General features: G+C 53.5%; 1 protein-coding gene across 15 annotated transcripts in view; it reads left to right on the top strand.

Moving 5' to 3' along the window:
* The window catches only part of ZNF618 (zinc finger protein 618), a 155,428-nt gene that overhangs the window by 106,090 nt on the left and 32,642 nt on the right, over positions 1 to 16,696 (top strand). For 11 of the 15 annotated variants that reach the window (XR_014020395.1, XM_081279057.1, XM_081279054.1 and 8 more), the window contains exons 4-9: positions 3,639 to 3,734; positions 6,920 to 6,997; positions 7,568 to 7,606; positions 9,509 to 9,598; positions 10,480 to 10,515; positions 10,610 to 10,687. Coding sequence is in view for 14 of the 15 variants with exons in the window: in XM_081279057.1 (XP_081135183.1) it covers positions 3,639 to 3,734; positions 6,920 to 6,997; positions 7,568 to 7,606; positions 9,509 to 9,598; positions 10,480 to 10,515; positions 10,610 to 10,687 (417 nt within the window). In the remaining variant the exon portion in view is untranslated. The remainder of the gene's footprint in view (positions 1 to 3,638; positions 3,735 to 6,919; positions 6,998 to 7,567; positions 7,607 to 9,508; positions 9,599 to 10,479; positions 10,516 to 10,609; positions 10,688 to 16,696) is intronic. The other 4 variants (XM_081279063.1, XM_081279062.1, XM_081279055.1 and 1 more) reach the window with 1 other exon arrangement.

Below are 16,696 nucleotides of genomic sequence, written 5' to 3'. Positions count from 1 at the left end.
AGCTTGACAGCCACTCAGGCGCGGCCACATGGGTTTCGGCCTGTGACAAGCTCAGGCGGTGGAGGTGCCAGGTCCTGCTTTGCAGAGCCAGCTGACAGCTAGTGTCCTGTTTCAATGGGTTGTTGGCAGGGCTTCACGCCCAGGCCTGCCAGAACCAGCGTGCAGCCCTTTGCAGCGCCACGCGGAAAGAAGGGGTCCTGGCTGCCCTCCAGGCCTGTCTGTGCTCTGCAGCGACTCTCCATCTGGTGGTCTCGAGTGGGAAGGGACCTGTTGGAGGATCCCTGTTGGAAAGGGTTCCTGGACTGCACGTCAGGGGACAGCCTCACATGCCGTGGGTTCATGGACAAGCCAGGGGACCAGGAATGGGAGTTCCTAAGCTCCTGGGTGTCGGTGGGTGGGATAATGTCTGCCTGTCTTTCCAGAGGGTACCTTAGGGCAGAGAGGAGTGGTAGACATGAAAAGGGCTTAAGGGAGAACTGAAAGCAAGCCAGACACAGGCATCAGGACTTTGACACCTCTGGGGTGACCCGGGAATGATAGGAACTAAAAAGCCAGTGGGTCACACGTTTTTTTGTTCCCTCCTAAAAGAGTGTTGAGACGCAGTGTGTTTGTTCTTTCACATTTTTGAGTCGACGTCTTAACGTTTCTATCCAAAGTTTAAGTAATTGCAAAGGATACGGTTTCTGGAATACTGTATTTCAAAAAGGGTGGCACTTTGGAAATAAAGCTGTGAACCTCTCTTTTAAATGTATCCAAGGGAATCCGTGAAACAGCATTGCTATTTGAATATCCGCCATTGTCACTTAAAAAACATAAGAGCAAGCTCATCTTTAACAGCCACGTATTTTATATCTTTCCCTTTTCTCCTTGAACTCTTATTTCCAGTCCACTTCCCCCTGGGGTTTTATCCTAATGTAATATATTTTTTATGCTTCAAAGTCTTTTATTGATCACTGTTTCACACTCATCCACCACAACAAGAGGTACATAAATTGAAGTAGAAATTTCTGGAAAAAAAATCCCTGAGATCATAAAGCCCTGCATTTTAAAGCACAATTTTTTTCAGATTGAGTTGTTATTAGCATGCAATTTGTCAAAAGCAAATTTAGATAAATAGCAAATGTAAAAGTAAAAAATTATCGAAAGCACACTTCCCAATGGAATGGCTGGGGCCTGCTTGCTTCCTCATTTGGCTCCTGTATCTGCAAATTCCTGTTTCTCGTTGCTGGGATGAGGCAAGACAGCCTCCGTCTCATTCCTGGTCTTTGGTGTTCACAGAGGGAAGTGCTTAGGAAGCTTGAGTGTGTGAATCAGGAGCTGGCGGTGGCTGGCGCTCTGTCGGTGGTGTCACTCAGCAATGTCACTCTGTTCTTTGAACTTCTTCTAAGATGTATGCCAAAAATCATGCAGGGGTCTGTGATCTGACGGGATTTTTAACGGTCTCTTCGATAACAGCTCTATTAGATCCTTCTTTATTTGGGGTGAAAGCAGAGAATTGGAAATCCTTGGATTCAAAAATGGAATTGTCCCCAGTCATTAGATCCAGTCACCTTCCCAGCCCTGGTATTTCGGATCTTCTCTGTGCTTGGAGCCCTGAGGCTTTCCCCAGGGAGGCACTGTGGCAAGATTAGGGTGGGGAAAGGATGCCCTTTGGTTTATAAAGGGGAGAAGGGTGAGAGCAGGGTGTGGGGGGGACCAGTGCGTGGAAAGAGTCTGTTTGGAAGTTGATGCCCGGAGAATTGACTTAAAACTACTGTCCCCTGGACAGCTGCCACAACCCCCCAGGATCTGTATCCCTTCTTGGAAGACCCTGCTTCAAAGGGCATTCATTGTGAGGCCAAGCCCCAGAAATAAGAAGTCCACTGTCCACTTGTCCTCTCAAAGCACCCCTGTCCTCAGGCAAACCCTGGGCCCAGCTCCTGCGGTGCCTTGGGACTAAGAGGTCGGGGATCCCCTGAGCACTTGACCTGTGTGTGACCTTCTCTCATCAGCCTTGGTTTCTGTCCTGCGTATTTTCTTTCTTCTGAAAGGTGTCCAGGTTCCCTGGAGTTAACTGTGTGCCCTGGATGGTAGCTGAGTGTTGCCACCCGCGTTCGTTCCCTGTCCTCTGGAGCCCGCCTCCTCTGTAGGCCCCGTCCACATCTCCCCACACACCTCGCCAGGCTGCCTCGGGTGCTCTAGGCCTCTGCCAGGTGCTCTGGCAGGTGCAGGTGGGAGCGTTGACAAGGACTCGTCTTGTAGGCTGGGGACTGGGGACTCCTTGCAGCGCAAGACAGACGGGAGGGCACAAGGTTGGGCTCCAGTGCTGGTGAGTCCTGCCTGCCATCCTGGAGCTGAGCCAGGACACTGAGTGGGGTGCTCTGGGGAGCCCTGTGGCTGCACCAGACACGACGGGGGCTCTGCTGCCCTGCAGAGCCGCAGGGAGCTCCGCGACTGGCGGGAACACGGCTCACTCGGCATCCAGGAAGTGACCTGGCACCCAGGGCTCTGGAGCCTGCAGGCTGGCCCTGAGCCCATTTTCTCGCCCGCCATTGGCTGATGAACCTCTAGGACCCTGTGTCACCTGTGGGACGGCGGGCTTGGGCGAGGGAGAAGGGAGGCGAGGCCCGCAGGGCTATCAGTGGCCACTGCTCACAAGCACAAGGCGCTGTCCCAGAGAAGCTGGTGGCGTGGCAGGTCCAGCAACCTCTGGCTGGTCGCCCCTTTGATCCTCAATTCTCTCCACTGAAAAATGGGGATGGTGATCACTTACCTGCTGGGATCATGAGGATGACCTGAGCTGGAGGGCAGCCCTGGGATGGGACCCCATGGCCACCTGCTGCCCTGTGAATTGGGCGATTGCCGCACATAACTGCAGAGCCTGGCACTGAGCAGGTGGGTGGTGACGGTGACTGCTGAGGTTCAGGAAGGGATAGGAGCAGCTGGGGACCAGAGGACCAGGAGGACGCACAGCAGGGCATCAGCAGGGCAGGGGACTGAGCAGAAAGCAAAGAGAAGCTCCTGTGGTGCTCCCTGCACTAGCCTGGGGGTGATAGTGGCCAGGGGACACAGGCACAGTGTCCATGGGGCACATCTCCATGGAAGGTTATCTTACTAGAAGGTTTGGGGGCAGAAACTTGAGTTATGATCGTGTGATGCGCCAGGATATAGAGAAAAGCATGCTCCTTATTTTCCTGGGAGGCATTCAGGAAGTTGAGTCCCCCCAACCACACACACACCCCAAAAGTTGGAAAGGCTGATGGTAACAGAAGCTGTCATTTATTGAGTGCCTGTTGTATACCACACATATAAAACTTGAGGGGGTTTTATCTTGGGCTGCTGCTTCCTGCTGTTTCTGGCCTCCTTGGTAGTGAGTTCTTTGTATCTTGAAGGAAGCTTGAGTTATTCAGGTGTGAAGAACAGAAACAGAACTCTGCAGGGGCACAAGGGGACCCCACAGGGGCTGCCTGGCAGTAGGAGGTCATGAGTGAGGAGGTGGCCCCTCATCCCGACATGCAGCCAAGGATTCTGAAGCCCTGATGGTGCAGGGGACAGGCCATCAGGATCAGGCCCTGTGCCCCCCCAGCTGACCTGCCCCTCCCTAACTCCCTGGCATTCTCCCGCATTGAGGGCTCTTTCTGATTTCTTATGCAATTCAGATGGAAAAGCGCCCGAAGCCAGCCCCCGCTGCGGATCTGTGCGAGGCCGGTATTCAGGGACCTGGATTTTTGACCAAGCGTTGAGATGTACACCGGGTACGTGATGGACGAGGGACAGGGCCTGATCCAGGTCAGCATGAGGTGGTGGTGACTGAGTAGCCACTAGCTGCAGTCCCTGTTGAAGCAGGCCTGCAGTGGCTTGGGCACAGGGACCATTCACAACACTCTGTCACCTTGTGAGCACCACCTCAAGAGCACCTATCTGCTCTGGGGCTCCAGAAACAGTGGCTGGCAGAGGGAGGGTGGAGCGTTTGGAAATCCGGGGTTCTGTGAAGCCGGGACCCCTCCCTCAGCACTTCCTTTGAGTCACAATCCTGTGAAACAAGGCAGGGACAAGAGGGCCCCATGGCCACAGGTGTCTGGGAGACCCTGGGTTAAGCAGCAGTGGCGTCCTTCACTACAGGACTTTTCAGTCTGACCCGGGGACCCGGCCACACTGGGAGGTCTTTCCTCACAGTCCCTTGGCCAGGATCCTGCTTCTTGGGAAGCATTCAGGAAGTTGAACGCCAAAGAAAAAACTGTAAATGCCGATGATAACAGCAGCCGTCCTTTATCAAATGCCTTTATCAAATGATAAGGACCACAGTGTTACGGTCCCCCTGTTCTGTGGGCACAATGTTGCAGAGAGGAATCCTGAAGAGTGGCTCATCCCAAGGCCTGCCCGAGGCTCCCCTGACTCTTACACAGTGACCTGATGTTTGAACCCAGATTGGTTCATAGCGCCGCACATGGGGCAGCTGCTCTAGTGAGCACCCTCCACAGATGGGAACCGAGGGCAGGCCCATCCTGCTAGAGCTCGAAGCTCCATGCCCACAGGCCAAGGCCCAGGAGCAGCCTGGACTCCCTGGGTGGGGCCAGGCCTTGGAGCAAGGCTGCCTGTGCCTGGGGCTCTCTCCAGGGGAAGGGGGAGAATCCTCTGAAGCCAGGGGGTGTGGCTTGTATTGACCCCATGGACTCCGCCCCTCACTGCAGCTGGGCTGGGTTCTACCTCCGTGCCCCCAGGCCCCGACTCACCAGGAACCAGTCACGGGAGCCCTGACAAGGCAGGGATGACCACACCTCAGGATTCCTCTCTGAAGTCCACGGCAGGCGGGGCTTTAGCACCGTGCCTGGTACACAGCAGGCCCCATTTGTCCCCGGGCCTGGTGAACTGTCTGCTCCCCATTAGAGGGAGGGCAGAGATCACGTCTGGCTCTCTGGTGGGGCCTCGGTGCCTGGCCCGTTGCACATGCTCAATAAATCCTTGCTCAGTTGAAGGGGAATTGGCAGAAACTGTTGAAGAGGAGTAGTGGCGGCCAGAAGAGGGTCAGGGTCATTGTCACTTGGTGACAGATGAGTACAGCAGCAAGACACCAAGAATTTATGGCACCCTCACTGTGTGCCAATCACAGGGCTAAATACAGAGAGCCGTGCAGTGTGAACTTGGTCCTCCACTGTTGGTCTGTTTTCCCATGTGACAGGGAATACAAATGCAGACCTTTAAATGACAGACTGCAGGGTCCCACATGGGCCTTAGGATGATAGTCGCCCTGGAGGATCCACTCTTCGTCACCTCCACCTCTGTGCGCTGGCTCACGGGACTGACCTCACTCATGGGGAGTGGAGAGCGTAGTCCTTTTACAGGTGGGAAATCCAAGGCTCGGGCAGGTGAAGGGATGTGTGTGGGGTCAGGCAGCCGAGGGGTGCCAGTGCCGAGCCAGCAGTCACACTGCCCACCCGGCGTTCTCCTGCTGACTCTGACTCCTCGAGCCCACATCCAGGGACAGAGCCTTAGCTTCCAGGCAGGGCAAAGAGTAGTGGTTGGTGCCTCAGCAGATGTCCGGGTTGGGACGAGAGCTGATTCAGTCTTGACCTTGACCTCTTGCCCTCCCTGGTTTTCCAGTGAGGAAACTGAGGCACAGCTGGAATTATGAGGCTGAGCTCCGTCCCAGGCCTTGCCTAAAGCCAGTGTCCCCATACCTGGCTACGGGGCACCAGAATCCCCTGGGACCTTTTTGGAAAAGGCAGATTCCTAGTCCTGCCCCAGCCTTTCTAGAGCACCGAGACTGGTCCAGGGCCTCTGTGCCCGGAGGTGCTCCCTGGCTGTTGTGTTGGGAAGAGCAGGGCCTGGGTGCAGGCGGGATCCAGCCTGTGTGAGGGCCTGGTGGGTGGGGGGGGGGGGTCAGGGTCTCTGCTCCTAGGGGCCCTGCCAGGCTGTGTCCCATGGGCTCTGCCTGGCTTCCTGCCATGGACCTAAACCCTACGCCATCTATCTGAAGCTTCACCCATATGAAGCGCTCTCTGGGGAGTTCAGCTATTTCAGTCCGTCTGCTCCTGGGAGGAAGGCCCACTGGGGACTGGAGTCAGGTGTTTGCACCATGTTGGTCTCTGTGTTTGAGGGTGCACTGTCATTCCTCTGCAGGTGTGGGGTGTTCTCCTTGCCAAGCAGATCTGTGGCAGGGCCCAAGGTCTGCCCTGGGGCAGTTCAGAGCCCACGGAGGTCTGCAATGAACAGAAGGAGCTTGATGTACCTGAGGGATTGAGATGCTGCTGTTAGCCAGGTGCCATGGCGCATGCCTGTAATCCTGTAGCTCAGGAGGCTGAGGCAGGAGGATCATGAGTTCAAAGCCAGCCCCTGCAGCAACAGCGAAGCACTAAGCAACTCAGTGAGACCCTGTCTCTAAATAAAATACAAATAGGGCTAAGGATGTGGCTCAGTGGCTGAGTGCCCCTGAGTTCAGTCCCCGTACCCCCCAAAACAAGATGCTGCTGCTGGCAAAAGGCAGAGGAGGTTCAAGGACTGAGGCACCTCCTAATTTTGAAGTCTGTCCTCTTAACCTCTCTCCCATCCTGGAAAAGGGGTACTGGAAATGACCAGACGCATTTGGGGAAGGATTTCCTGGAGGTGCAGTTACTCCTCTCAGAGCACCCCGCGTTCCCCTGCACCTTCCTCCCCAGGTGTCTGCAGAGGGAGCCCAGGACACCTCCTCTCTGTCTTTCCGATTGGGAAGCTGAGGCCCAGAAATGGTGGCACCTTCCCCAAGGTCACGCACAAAGTTGGAGACAAACCCGGGCAAGGACCCGGGGCCATCTCTGCTGGTCCATGCCCCTCTTTGCTTGCTAGGAAACTTCCCTGCCCTGAGACACAGTTAGCAGTGCCTGGTGGCATCACCCATGGGTCCCGGGCCCCTGTGGATTGCAGGGCGGCTGACGGGTCCCCTCTCTCCTCTTCTGTTTTCCAGGGTCCTACGAGTGTGGGATCTGTGGCAAGAAGTACAAGTATTACAACTGCTTCCAGACCCACGTGCGGGCGCACCGAGGTGAGCGGGTCCCAGGCCACCCCTTCTGTTCTCTGCCCACTTTCCCACTTGGGTTCCATGGGTGTCCCCAGAGAGCTCCCAGCTTTTCCAGCTCTCGCTTTTCTTTCTGCCATGGGGGAGGGCCAAGGCGCTGAGCGAAGCCTCCTTAGTGTGGGGTACACATGAGCCGAGGGGCACCGCAGGGCAGGCCGCTCAGCCTCTGCCTCCAGGGCTCCCTGCCCCTCCACCTGGGCTTCATGCCTCCCGGTACACTCAGCTCTGTGTGCTGTCGGCCACCCTGCAGGGCAGGTGCTCGTGTCCTTCTGTGTGTTCCTGGTGACAGTGAGGAGTGGGCCAGTGGCTGCTTCCCATTCTGAAGCTGAGGGCCAGGAGGGCGGCACCTGCCCGCCCCGAGCCTGGCAGCGGGGAGCAAGCTGCAGACTCAGGGCTGGTTGGTGTCAGGGTCACAGAAGGCTGCAGCACGGTCCCCGGTGCTCCAGGGCCCCTCTCTGCCAGCTGCTCCACCTCCCCTCACTGTACCCGTGGCCTTCTCCCGGCTCATCTCCTTCCCACTCTCGCTCTCTCCCACAGACACCGAAGCCACCTCAGGGGAGGGAGCCTCCCAAAGCAGTGAGTACCCCGCTCCTCGTGGTTGGTTGGGGTGAAGCTGGGCTGTGGGAGGAAGAGGGGGCTGTTCAGTTCATCCCTCAGGGCGCCCCCAAATTTGCTTCTGAGAGACACATAGCAGGGGTCCGGCCTCTGGAGCCAGAGGGGCCTTATATGGAGACAGAACTTGGTGCCCCACAGAAGCCAGAGGGGGTTCTGGCATCCCCGTTCTGGGGAGGATAACAGGTGTTCTGTCCATGAGGGGTTCTCTGGCCAAAGAACTTTGGGAATCCTTGAGCTGTAATTGGATGAGCAAGCACGCGGACAAGGTGCCTGGACAGAAGCAGCCCAGGCTACCTGGAGCGTCCCAGGTTCTCTGGGCACTGACTTACATGTCTGGGGTAGTGAGCTGACCTTGGAGAAATGCTGTTCTGGGGTTTCTCATGAGCACAGCAGCCGTGGTCATAATTGCTTATTGGTCTTTGCCCCAGGGTGCCATATCCCAGCACCTGGGGCCACAGGGGGACTTGACATTTGCTTTGCTACGCAGGCCCAGGCCCACTTGGGCTTCTGCCTGCCCCACACCCTGAGGGCCTGGTAAGCAGCCAACCAGCTGGGTGTAGAGTGGGGTGTTCACCCCTCACTGAGCTTCCAGAGCCTGCAGTTCTTCCCTTAAGTGAATATCCAAAGGCAGTGTCTGGGCTGGGCTGGGGCTCAGCGATAGAGCACTTACCTGGCACCTGTGAGGCACTGGGTTTGATTGCCAGCACCGCATATCAATAAGTGAATGGAATAAAGGTCTATCAACAACTGAAAGAAAAAGAAAAAGAAATGTCTGCTCATGTTCATCAAAGATGTAAAGTCGCATATTCTTGGTGCACTAACAGCACCCAACCAGAGGTCACCCAGATGCCTGGGGCTGGCTGGTGATCAGCCAGCATGTTCCCCTGCTGCCATGCAGTAGCGTGGAGTAGGAGAGGCCGGGCAGAGAAGAGGCTGAGGCCACAGAAGGCACAGCCACGGGGGACGGCGGAGCTGGTTGAGTCAAGAGAGGGGCCACTGGCGGGGTGGGGAGGTGGTGGTCCTCGGCCTCTGAGCCAGAGGCTGGTCACACAGGAGTGACCATGTTTGCTTACAACCCGTGCACTTTCCTGCAGCAGGGGCCAGGATGACTTTCTGGAGAGGGCCAGGTGCTGAGCTGCTCAGGCCGCAGAGGCCCAGCGTCTCCACACAGACCCTCAGCCCTGCCCTTGTAGCAGGAACTCTGTCAGGGATGGTCTGCAGCTAAGTCCTTAACCAGGGGACAAGGCAGGACACCAGCCAGTGAGGGTCACTGGGCCCCAGCTCTGAAGCCACCTATACTCCTAGCTGTGGACCTTGGGTCGGTCTCCTTTGGTCCTCAGTTTCCTCCAGCAGAAACGGGAGACTGCTTTCTTCCTCTGTTGCAAAGACTAACCGAGGAGGCACAGGGAAAGGCTGGCTCCTTGCACGTGCTCACCCCATTCGTGTGGAAGCTGCAGTGATTGTTACATTCACATAATTTCTGTGTCAGGAGGTGAAACCTGTTAGGAGCCTACAGCGGGTGGCTCTGGGAGTCATTTCCAGGCTCCCTGGTCACCTCCACAGAAGACCCCCAACCCCCCAACCCTAGCCCTGTGGATCCAGAAGTGTTCCAGGTCTGGCCTGGGGGGGGGGCACTGAGTGGCCCTGATGTGCACATGGGAGGGGGCTCTGTTGAGCGATGTCCAGGCTGGGCCATGGCCCTCCCAGGTTCAGAAGAGGCCGCAGTGCCAAGGCCCAGGTGGCTCTGGAGTGGATTCTCCAAACTGCCGTCCAGCTTTGGTTCCAGAGGCAGATGCACTGGCCAGAAACCCCAACCCAGGTGACAGAAGCCCTGGCCAACACATGTCTTTCCTGCCCTTGCAGACAACTTCAGGTACACGTGTGACATCTGCGGGAAGAAGTACAAGTACTACAGCTGCTTCCAGGAGCACCGGGACCTGCACGCCGTGGATGGTGAGCCCTGCCCCTGCCCACAGCCTCCTCTCACCAAAGGAAGGTCAGGCAGCAGTCAGAACCACGAGGGGCGTGAGCCACCGTGGAGGATCCTGGGGGAGGGAGTGTCCCCATCATTGTCCGCATATGCTCCTGTTAGGTGAAGCCAAGTGAAATCGCCATCTTTACAGGTCAAAAATCAGTTGAATATTGAAATTTCATATCGTGTCATTTTTCTGTTTTATATTGAGCATTTGCATGCTCTACTGGAATTAAACCAATTTTTAAAAATGAATGATGACATTTTAGCATCTTACATTATGGAGCTTGAAATTAGAACAATAAATTTAGGTAGTTAATTTGTAGAGTCTTAAGAATCCTGGAGAACCGGTGGTGGACCTGGAGAGCACCTGGGGCCTCCCACTCCCGTCCCGCCTGCGGCCTGTCTGAGCCACAGCTTGGCTTCTCTTCCCCTCCATGTCTCTTCCCCTTTACTCCTGCTCTGGCCCTTGAGTGCACATAGATGACCCAGAAATAGGTCCAGGCAGAAAGCATCTGCAGGCCCCAGGGGGTGGGCACCTGCTGGGGTAAGGAGGGAGCTGGAGGCGCAGGCTGTCCTGGGAATACGCCCTCCCCATGGAGGGGACAGAGGACCCCTCACACCCCAACCCCAGCCCTGTGGATCCAGAAGCATCCCAGATCTGGCCTGGAGTGGAGGGGGGTGGCATTGAGTGCTCTCTGGCCTTCCACACTGGCTCAGGAAGCACTCCTGGCCCCAAGGGCAACCCCTGAACTAAGGCTGGGGGCAAGGGACAGTGGACAGAGGCAGTGATGGGCAGGGACTAACAGGGCTCTCGTCTGCTTCCTTCCCTCTGTGGCTGCTGCCTCCTGCCCTGGCACAGTGTTCAGTGTGGAAGGGGCCCCCGAGAATCGGGCAGGTAAGTCGTTGGTGGCTGCCTGCCTTCCCTGTCCCCTTCTGGGCTCCTGAGACCTGGACGACGAGGGTGCTAAGGACCGTGTGTTCTCCCACAGACCCCTTCGACCAAGGTGTTGTGGCCACTGATGAAGTGAAGGAGGAGCCCCCAGAGCCATTCCAGAAAATTGGGCCAAGTATGCGGGACTCTGGGGCCGGGGCTGGGCGGGGCTGGCTGAGGGAGGCAGGGCTGCAGCCCGTCACTGGAGCGGTGGCATCTCACCCTGCAGCCACAGTGCCCACCTGTCACCACTTGGGCTGGACAGTCCCAGGACATTAGTTCTCCATGAGTTGGGGACAGCAAAGGGTCAAGGTCAGGGCAGTGCAGGTGGCCAGGCCCCGGGCTGAGCCAGGGCTCTCCCACCCACCTCTCGGTTGTCCTCGCAGTCTGAGCCATCCTGCACCTCGGCCTACCCTCCTGTGGTTGAGGACGACACTCCTGCAGGCTTGTTGGGGGATTAAATGAGATCACGGACAGAAGCTGCTTGTCAACACAGTGCCTGGTACATAGTTGGTGCTCAGACGGTAGCTTAGTCACTTGAAGGGGCTTAGCTGTGGATGAGGCTGTGCGGGCGGCTGCCTGCAGGCACTCCGTCCCGCTCCCATAAACCCCCTTGAGGGCAGGAGTCACCCGTGTGACCTGTTTCCAGCAAACTTAGACTTGAGCATTGTGGGGACACAGCGGTGAGCAGGACAGATGTGTAACTCACACGGGGGTCGGGGTAGGGGCAGTAGACAAGTAGTTAACCAAGCAGAGAATCCCAGCCCAGAGAGGAGCTTGGGGAGCTTGGGAGCCCTGGGAGTCCAGCCTTGGGAATCCAGGTTGGGGACAGGGTGGGGAATGAGCTCTCACATCACACTGCAAAGGCAGGAGGGGGTGCTGGTTCTGAGAAAGGAAAGGAGAATTGGTGAGGAGCTCAGGTCTCAGGGCTCTGGGTGCAGAGGGTGGCACCCTGAGTTCCTCCTCACGGGAGTGAGCAGAGCCTTTGCCAAGTGAGGAGGAATTTGACCAGGTTTGCATTTCAGGAAGACCAGTGTGGCTTCTAGGAGGAGGAGGGATCGGGAGGGGACTGGTGGCCAGCCTGGGGAGGTGTGTCCAAGGGCATTTGCAAAAACAAAGAACAAGGGGGTGATGGAATCCAGGTGGGTGGAAATCAAAGGAGCCATAACACCAACATCAGCTTGCCCCCCAGAGGGAGCCTGGTACAGCCCAGCGAAGGCTGGGTCCCCCAGAGGCTTGTTCTTCCTGGTCAGAGGACGGTTCTTGGTTTTCTTCTTAAAGCATTTAGGAAACTGCAGAGGAGATAATGTCTGCAGAGTGGATGGCACAGTGCCCGCCACATGCATAGTGAACCCTCGGTGGACGGGGCGGCTGGAAGTCAGACGTCCCAGAGGGAACACAGATCTGAACCATACAGGTTCCCAGCATAGTCAGTGGGTAGGTCGGACGTCCATGTCAGAATGAGGACAGAGGCAGCGTTCCGTGCTCTCCCGACTGTCCACTGTGTCCCCAAAGCCCCACCCTTCCAGCTGTGGCATCATTAGTTTGAAGACAGGCTTTGACTCAGGCCTGGGTATGGATGCTGGTGTCACCTTCCTTGGGTGCCTACCCCTCTGAGAGTCCCTTGACTCACCTGTAAATTTGACCTGTTCTCCAGGGCGGTTGTGTACACAGAATGTCCAGCCCCACACCTGGCTTGGGCTGGGGGTGATAAATGAGGCATGTTAGGGAAAGATGCTCTCCATTTGCCAGCTGAGTGATGTCCTGCGAGTTTTCTAATCTGTGTGACCTTCAGTCTCTTTAAGCTGACACGGAGTGATAACAATAAGACTCTCCTTCCAGGATTGTCCTGGGATTAGGTGGGACGATATGAGTAAGGGAATTAGCACAGTCCTTGACACCTTCTCAGGAAGCATTAGATCAGTGGGACCTGTTAACCCCAGGAAGATGCAAAGCAAGATGAAACTCGTTCTGTGTTTCTGGAAGTATCTGATAGACAACCCGTGCTAGGACCTGGGAGGAATTACCACAGATTATTAGGAGTGTGGAGTTGCATCAGGTCGATCAGACTGGGTCCAGCTGCCAGCTCTGTGTGATGGAGCAAGACAGCTGTGTGAGGCCGTCACCTGCTGCCACTCAGAACCCTCCTTGGGAGAGGAATGTTGTTTCTAGAGCTTCTGCAGCTCCTTGCCAGCAGGCCAGTGCCACAGGACCTAGAAACAGCTAAGCAGAGGGCACGGGCTCCAGTGGAGGCATGGGGCATTCTGAAGACACTGACTACCCCAGGTGAAGCTCTGCAGGTCCAGGGGAGAGGGACAACCCTGGCAGCAAGCATGCCTTCCCTGTGGCACCGGCTGAGCATGCTTAATTAGGAGGGTGTTGGGTGGGTGTCACCTCGCCCTTCAGCTGCAGACCCGAGAGTCACCACTGTGATCACGGGAAGAGGAAGGATTGGACAGTGTGTTCATGTTGCCTATTAAAACAGTAAAGTGGGATTCGTTTCTGGCTTACGTGACCTTTATGCCTGGATAAAGAAGAGTCACTTGGAAAACAAACAAGCAAGCGTGGGACCCCACATCACTAGAGAAAGAATTTAGGAGACTCCAAGGAGGAGCGTCTCTCTCAAAGTGATCTTCCACAAAACCTAAATGAAAAAATTTTGATGTCTTCAATCAAGTATAAGGAAGTGTGACCTATCTTAGCCACTTGGGCTGCCATAACAGAAGACCAGACCTAGACCTGGTGGCTTCACAGAAATTCATTTCTCACGGTTCTGGAGGCTGGAAGTCCAAGGTCAGGGTGCCAGCATGACCGGGCTCCCTCTCCTCCTGGGTTGCAGATGGCCTGCTTTTCCCTGTGTCGTCATAGGGCAGAGAAGCAGGACCAGAGGTCCTGATGGACATCTGGAGTTTCTTCCCCACCTCAAAACCTCATCTGACCCCCAACAGGAGGGACATAGTTCTGCCCGTAGCAGGAACTCCCCAAAAAGGAGCCTCAAGTTGTAGGGTAGAGAAGCAAAAGGGCAAGGTAAAAAGGGCAAGAGGAAGGAGTGAGAGGAGGAGGGTCCTGGCGCAGCAGGACAGTCAGATCAGAGTGCAAACCCCCACTGTTTAGGAGGATGTTGGGTGGGTGTCAACTCGCCAGGGTGTCCAAGGCAGAATCAGCCTGAAGAAATGGAACTCGAGAGGGACATAGTTAAATTCTGAGGGTAACAAGGAACACGTGAAGAATACAGACGGCAGGGGACCTTCCAGGTAGCTGGTGGAGGGACACCAGTGGGACAGAGGCGGCACTCAGATCTAATAAAAGAAAACATCGCTCAGGCGCAGGAAGACCTGGATGTGCAGATTTACCAATTGCTCATCATGGGTCACGTGGAGTCAACGTAGAGCCCTTTACCTAAATAGATCCTGGTGACTTTTTAAAACAGCTATAAAGGGAAATGCTCCGCCAGCATCCAGGCGTGGGGAAGCCAGTCACCTACATACGAAGGCAAGGTACACTTGCCTCAGACCCGTGCAGCATGAAGTGCTGAAAGAGAAGAGATGTGTTTTAAAAGGGGGAGAGGATTGATCTGAGAATTTTTTATCAATTATGATTAGTACATAAAAAAGCAAGGGCTCAGAAACATATCATTTCTCCTATGTGCCCATCTTCAAAAAAATTATTCGAAACTCTGTTCCAGGGAGCTAAGCCATAGAGCACCGGTAAGGGCTAAATTTTGGAACTGGTGAGAGAGGAGCAGGGATGCAGTAAAGTAGGCTGAATCTTTCCTGCTCAGCGAGGAATACCACACTGGAAGCTTGCTTTAAGACGAATTCTTAGGTCCTAACACGGATTCCTGAGATCCGAATCTCAGTGGAGCCCCGTGACCTGTGTAAGAGTCTTTCCAGGTGATGTGTAAGTGAGCCCAAGTTGAGAAGCCCCCGAGTTAAACTGTATTTCTGTGTGATGACAGACTTAAAAATCTAACTTTCCACCTGCCAATTGACTATTAGAGAAATATATCTTAAAAAGTATATTAGAGCAAAGAGTTCACAGACCAAATACCTGGAAACCAATGGAACAAACCAGAAAGGGCATGAAAAGGAGAAAAGATGATAAGGGTCATTATTGCAATGCTTGGGACCAGAAGTGTTTTGGATTTGGGATATTTTTTCCCCTGACTTTGCAAGATCTGCATCTACTTAATGAGATACCTTGGGATGGAGCCCATTCCTAAACATCAGTCATTTTTTTTGTTTCCTAACCACCTTACACATATAGGCTGAAGATGATCTTATAAAATATTTTAAATAATTTGGTGCACGACCAAAGTTTTGTGACGTGGAATTTTCTATTTGTGGCATCTGGTCAGCACTCAAGTTTCAGATCTTGGAGCATTTCGGATTTCTGGACTAGGGACGCTCAGTTTGTAAAACCAAATCAATGAGAGCAGTAAAAGCAAATGGCATCATCTCCTTTTTTAGAAGCCAAAAATTGTCAAGTTAATCTAAAATAATCCAAATTACTAACCGTTTATTAGAGACATACGTGGTTGATTCCTTATCTTTTACCCCGAGCCATGCTCTTTCCGAGGTGCCATTTTCTGCGTCCTTAAAGAGATTTAAACCCCCCTCTTGGGTTTTCGCAGCACTGTGTAGGTTTCTGTCAGAGCATCTGTCATGTTGCAGTTTTAAATTTGTTTGTGTGGCTACTTGGTTTTTCCGTCTCAGCTTCCTGACCAAAACTCCTGGAAGACAGGAATCGTGCCTGTTTTGGCTTAGGATTTTGTGTCGGCACTTAGCACAGTCCAGTCAGTCAAAGTGCAAGGACCAGGTCTGTAGGTGCATGCAGACAAACAGGTAACAGAAACCAACAAATTACCAAGAAGCTGACATTAACGCCAGGCTAATAAAACAGTTCAAATGTTAGAGCAGCAATTCTTCAACTTCCCCATGCATTGGAATGTTCTTGTTCCAACACACATCAGTTGGCTCCACACCTAGAATTTTCTTTCAGTGGGTCTCGGGGGCAAGTCGGGAGAATTAGCATTTCTGAGGTTCCCAGGAGTGCTGACATTGCTAGTCCAGAGGAGAGCTGTATTAGAAGATAGTTTCATGTTCATGAAGGATACACATGATACAGTTAATCATGAAGATTTTTATCCCGTAACCCTTATGTATCAAACAACATTGTGTCTAAATATACATAGTAAATTTAGAAATGCAACGAAATGGGAGGATTTATCACCACATTTTATCTTTGCAAGAGCAACTAGACAAACAAGATTATGTAAGATTTGAATAATAGAATGAATACAGTTGATTACTTAGAAGCCCATAAACATCAGGTAAAATACCTATCTTTGCCAGCGTTCATGAGTCAGTTACAGAGATTATTTAACAAAAAAATTCTGAATCTCTCTATACTGGGAGTGGGAAAAAACTGAAAACAGACCAAGAAACCAATTAAGAAAAAAGACTTGTAACATATATAACAAAATGTTGATATCCATAACCTACGGAGTTTATTGATTTTTTTTTTTTTAAAGGGCAGATAGACCTATTGAAGCACTGGCCATAAACGAGAGGAAAGTCACAAAAGAAAAACTGTAGTTAATTAAACATGAAAATAATCAATCTTGTTAGAAATCAAAGAAATGGAAAATAAGCCAGTCATGCAGTAGAGTTCTCCCTGCTAGATCTGCCAGATGCAGGTAGAGGACCATACCCAGCGCCAGCTGCAGAGTACAGAAACAGTCCTTCTCGTGCCTTCTGGGTGGTGTGGGGGTGCTGTGCTTACCCAGAGCCTTAAAAATGCAGACCCTTTCCCCACCTCTTGTAATACACCCTGAGGAAATAACATAGGGAGATTCTGTGTCGTGACCTGTATTTTGCAATCACTTGCAAAACTAACAAGCAAATGTGCAAAACTTTCTGTAAGGATGTGGTCACAGCATTTTTGGTTTTGGGGGTTTTTGTTGTTGTTTTTAAATAAGGGGGAAATTTTTTTGAAACGCTTTAAATGTCCCTTGGTGGAGGGGACTGGCTCAGCGAATTCCAAAGTCCCGTGGGAGCCGTGCAGCCAATAACGGCTGCAGAGATCGATACTTATTGACTGGGCAAGATGTCCACAAAGGATTGTCGATTGAATACACTAGGTT

The sequence above is a fragment of the Spermophilus citellus genome (assembly GCF_964194105.1).
Source record: "Spermophilus citellus genome assembly, chromosome: 2".
NCBI lineage: Eukaryota > Metazoa > Chordata > Mammalia > Rodentia > Sciuridae > Spermophilus > Spermophilus citellus.
This window is presented reverse-complemented; position numbering and strand designations above follow the sequence as displayed.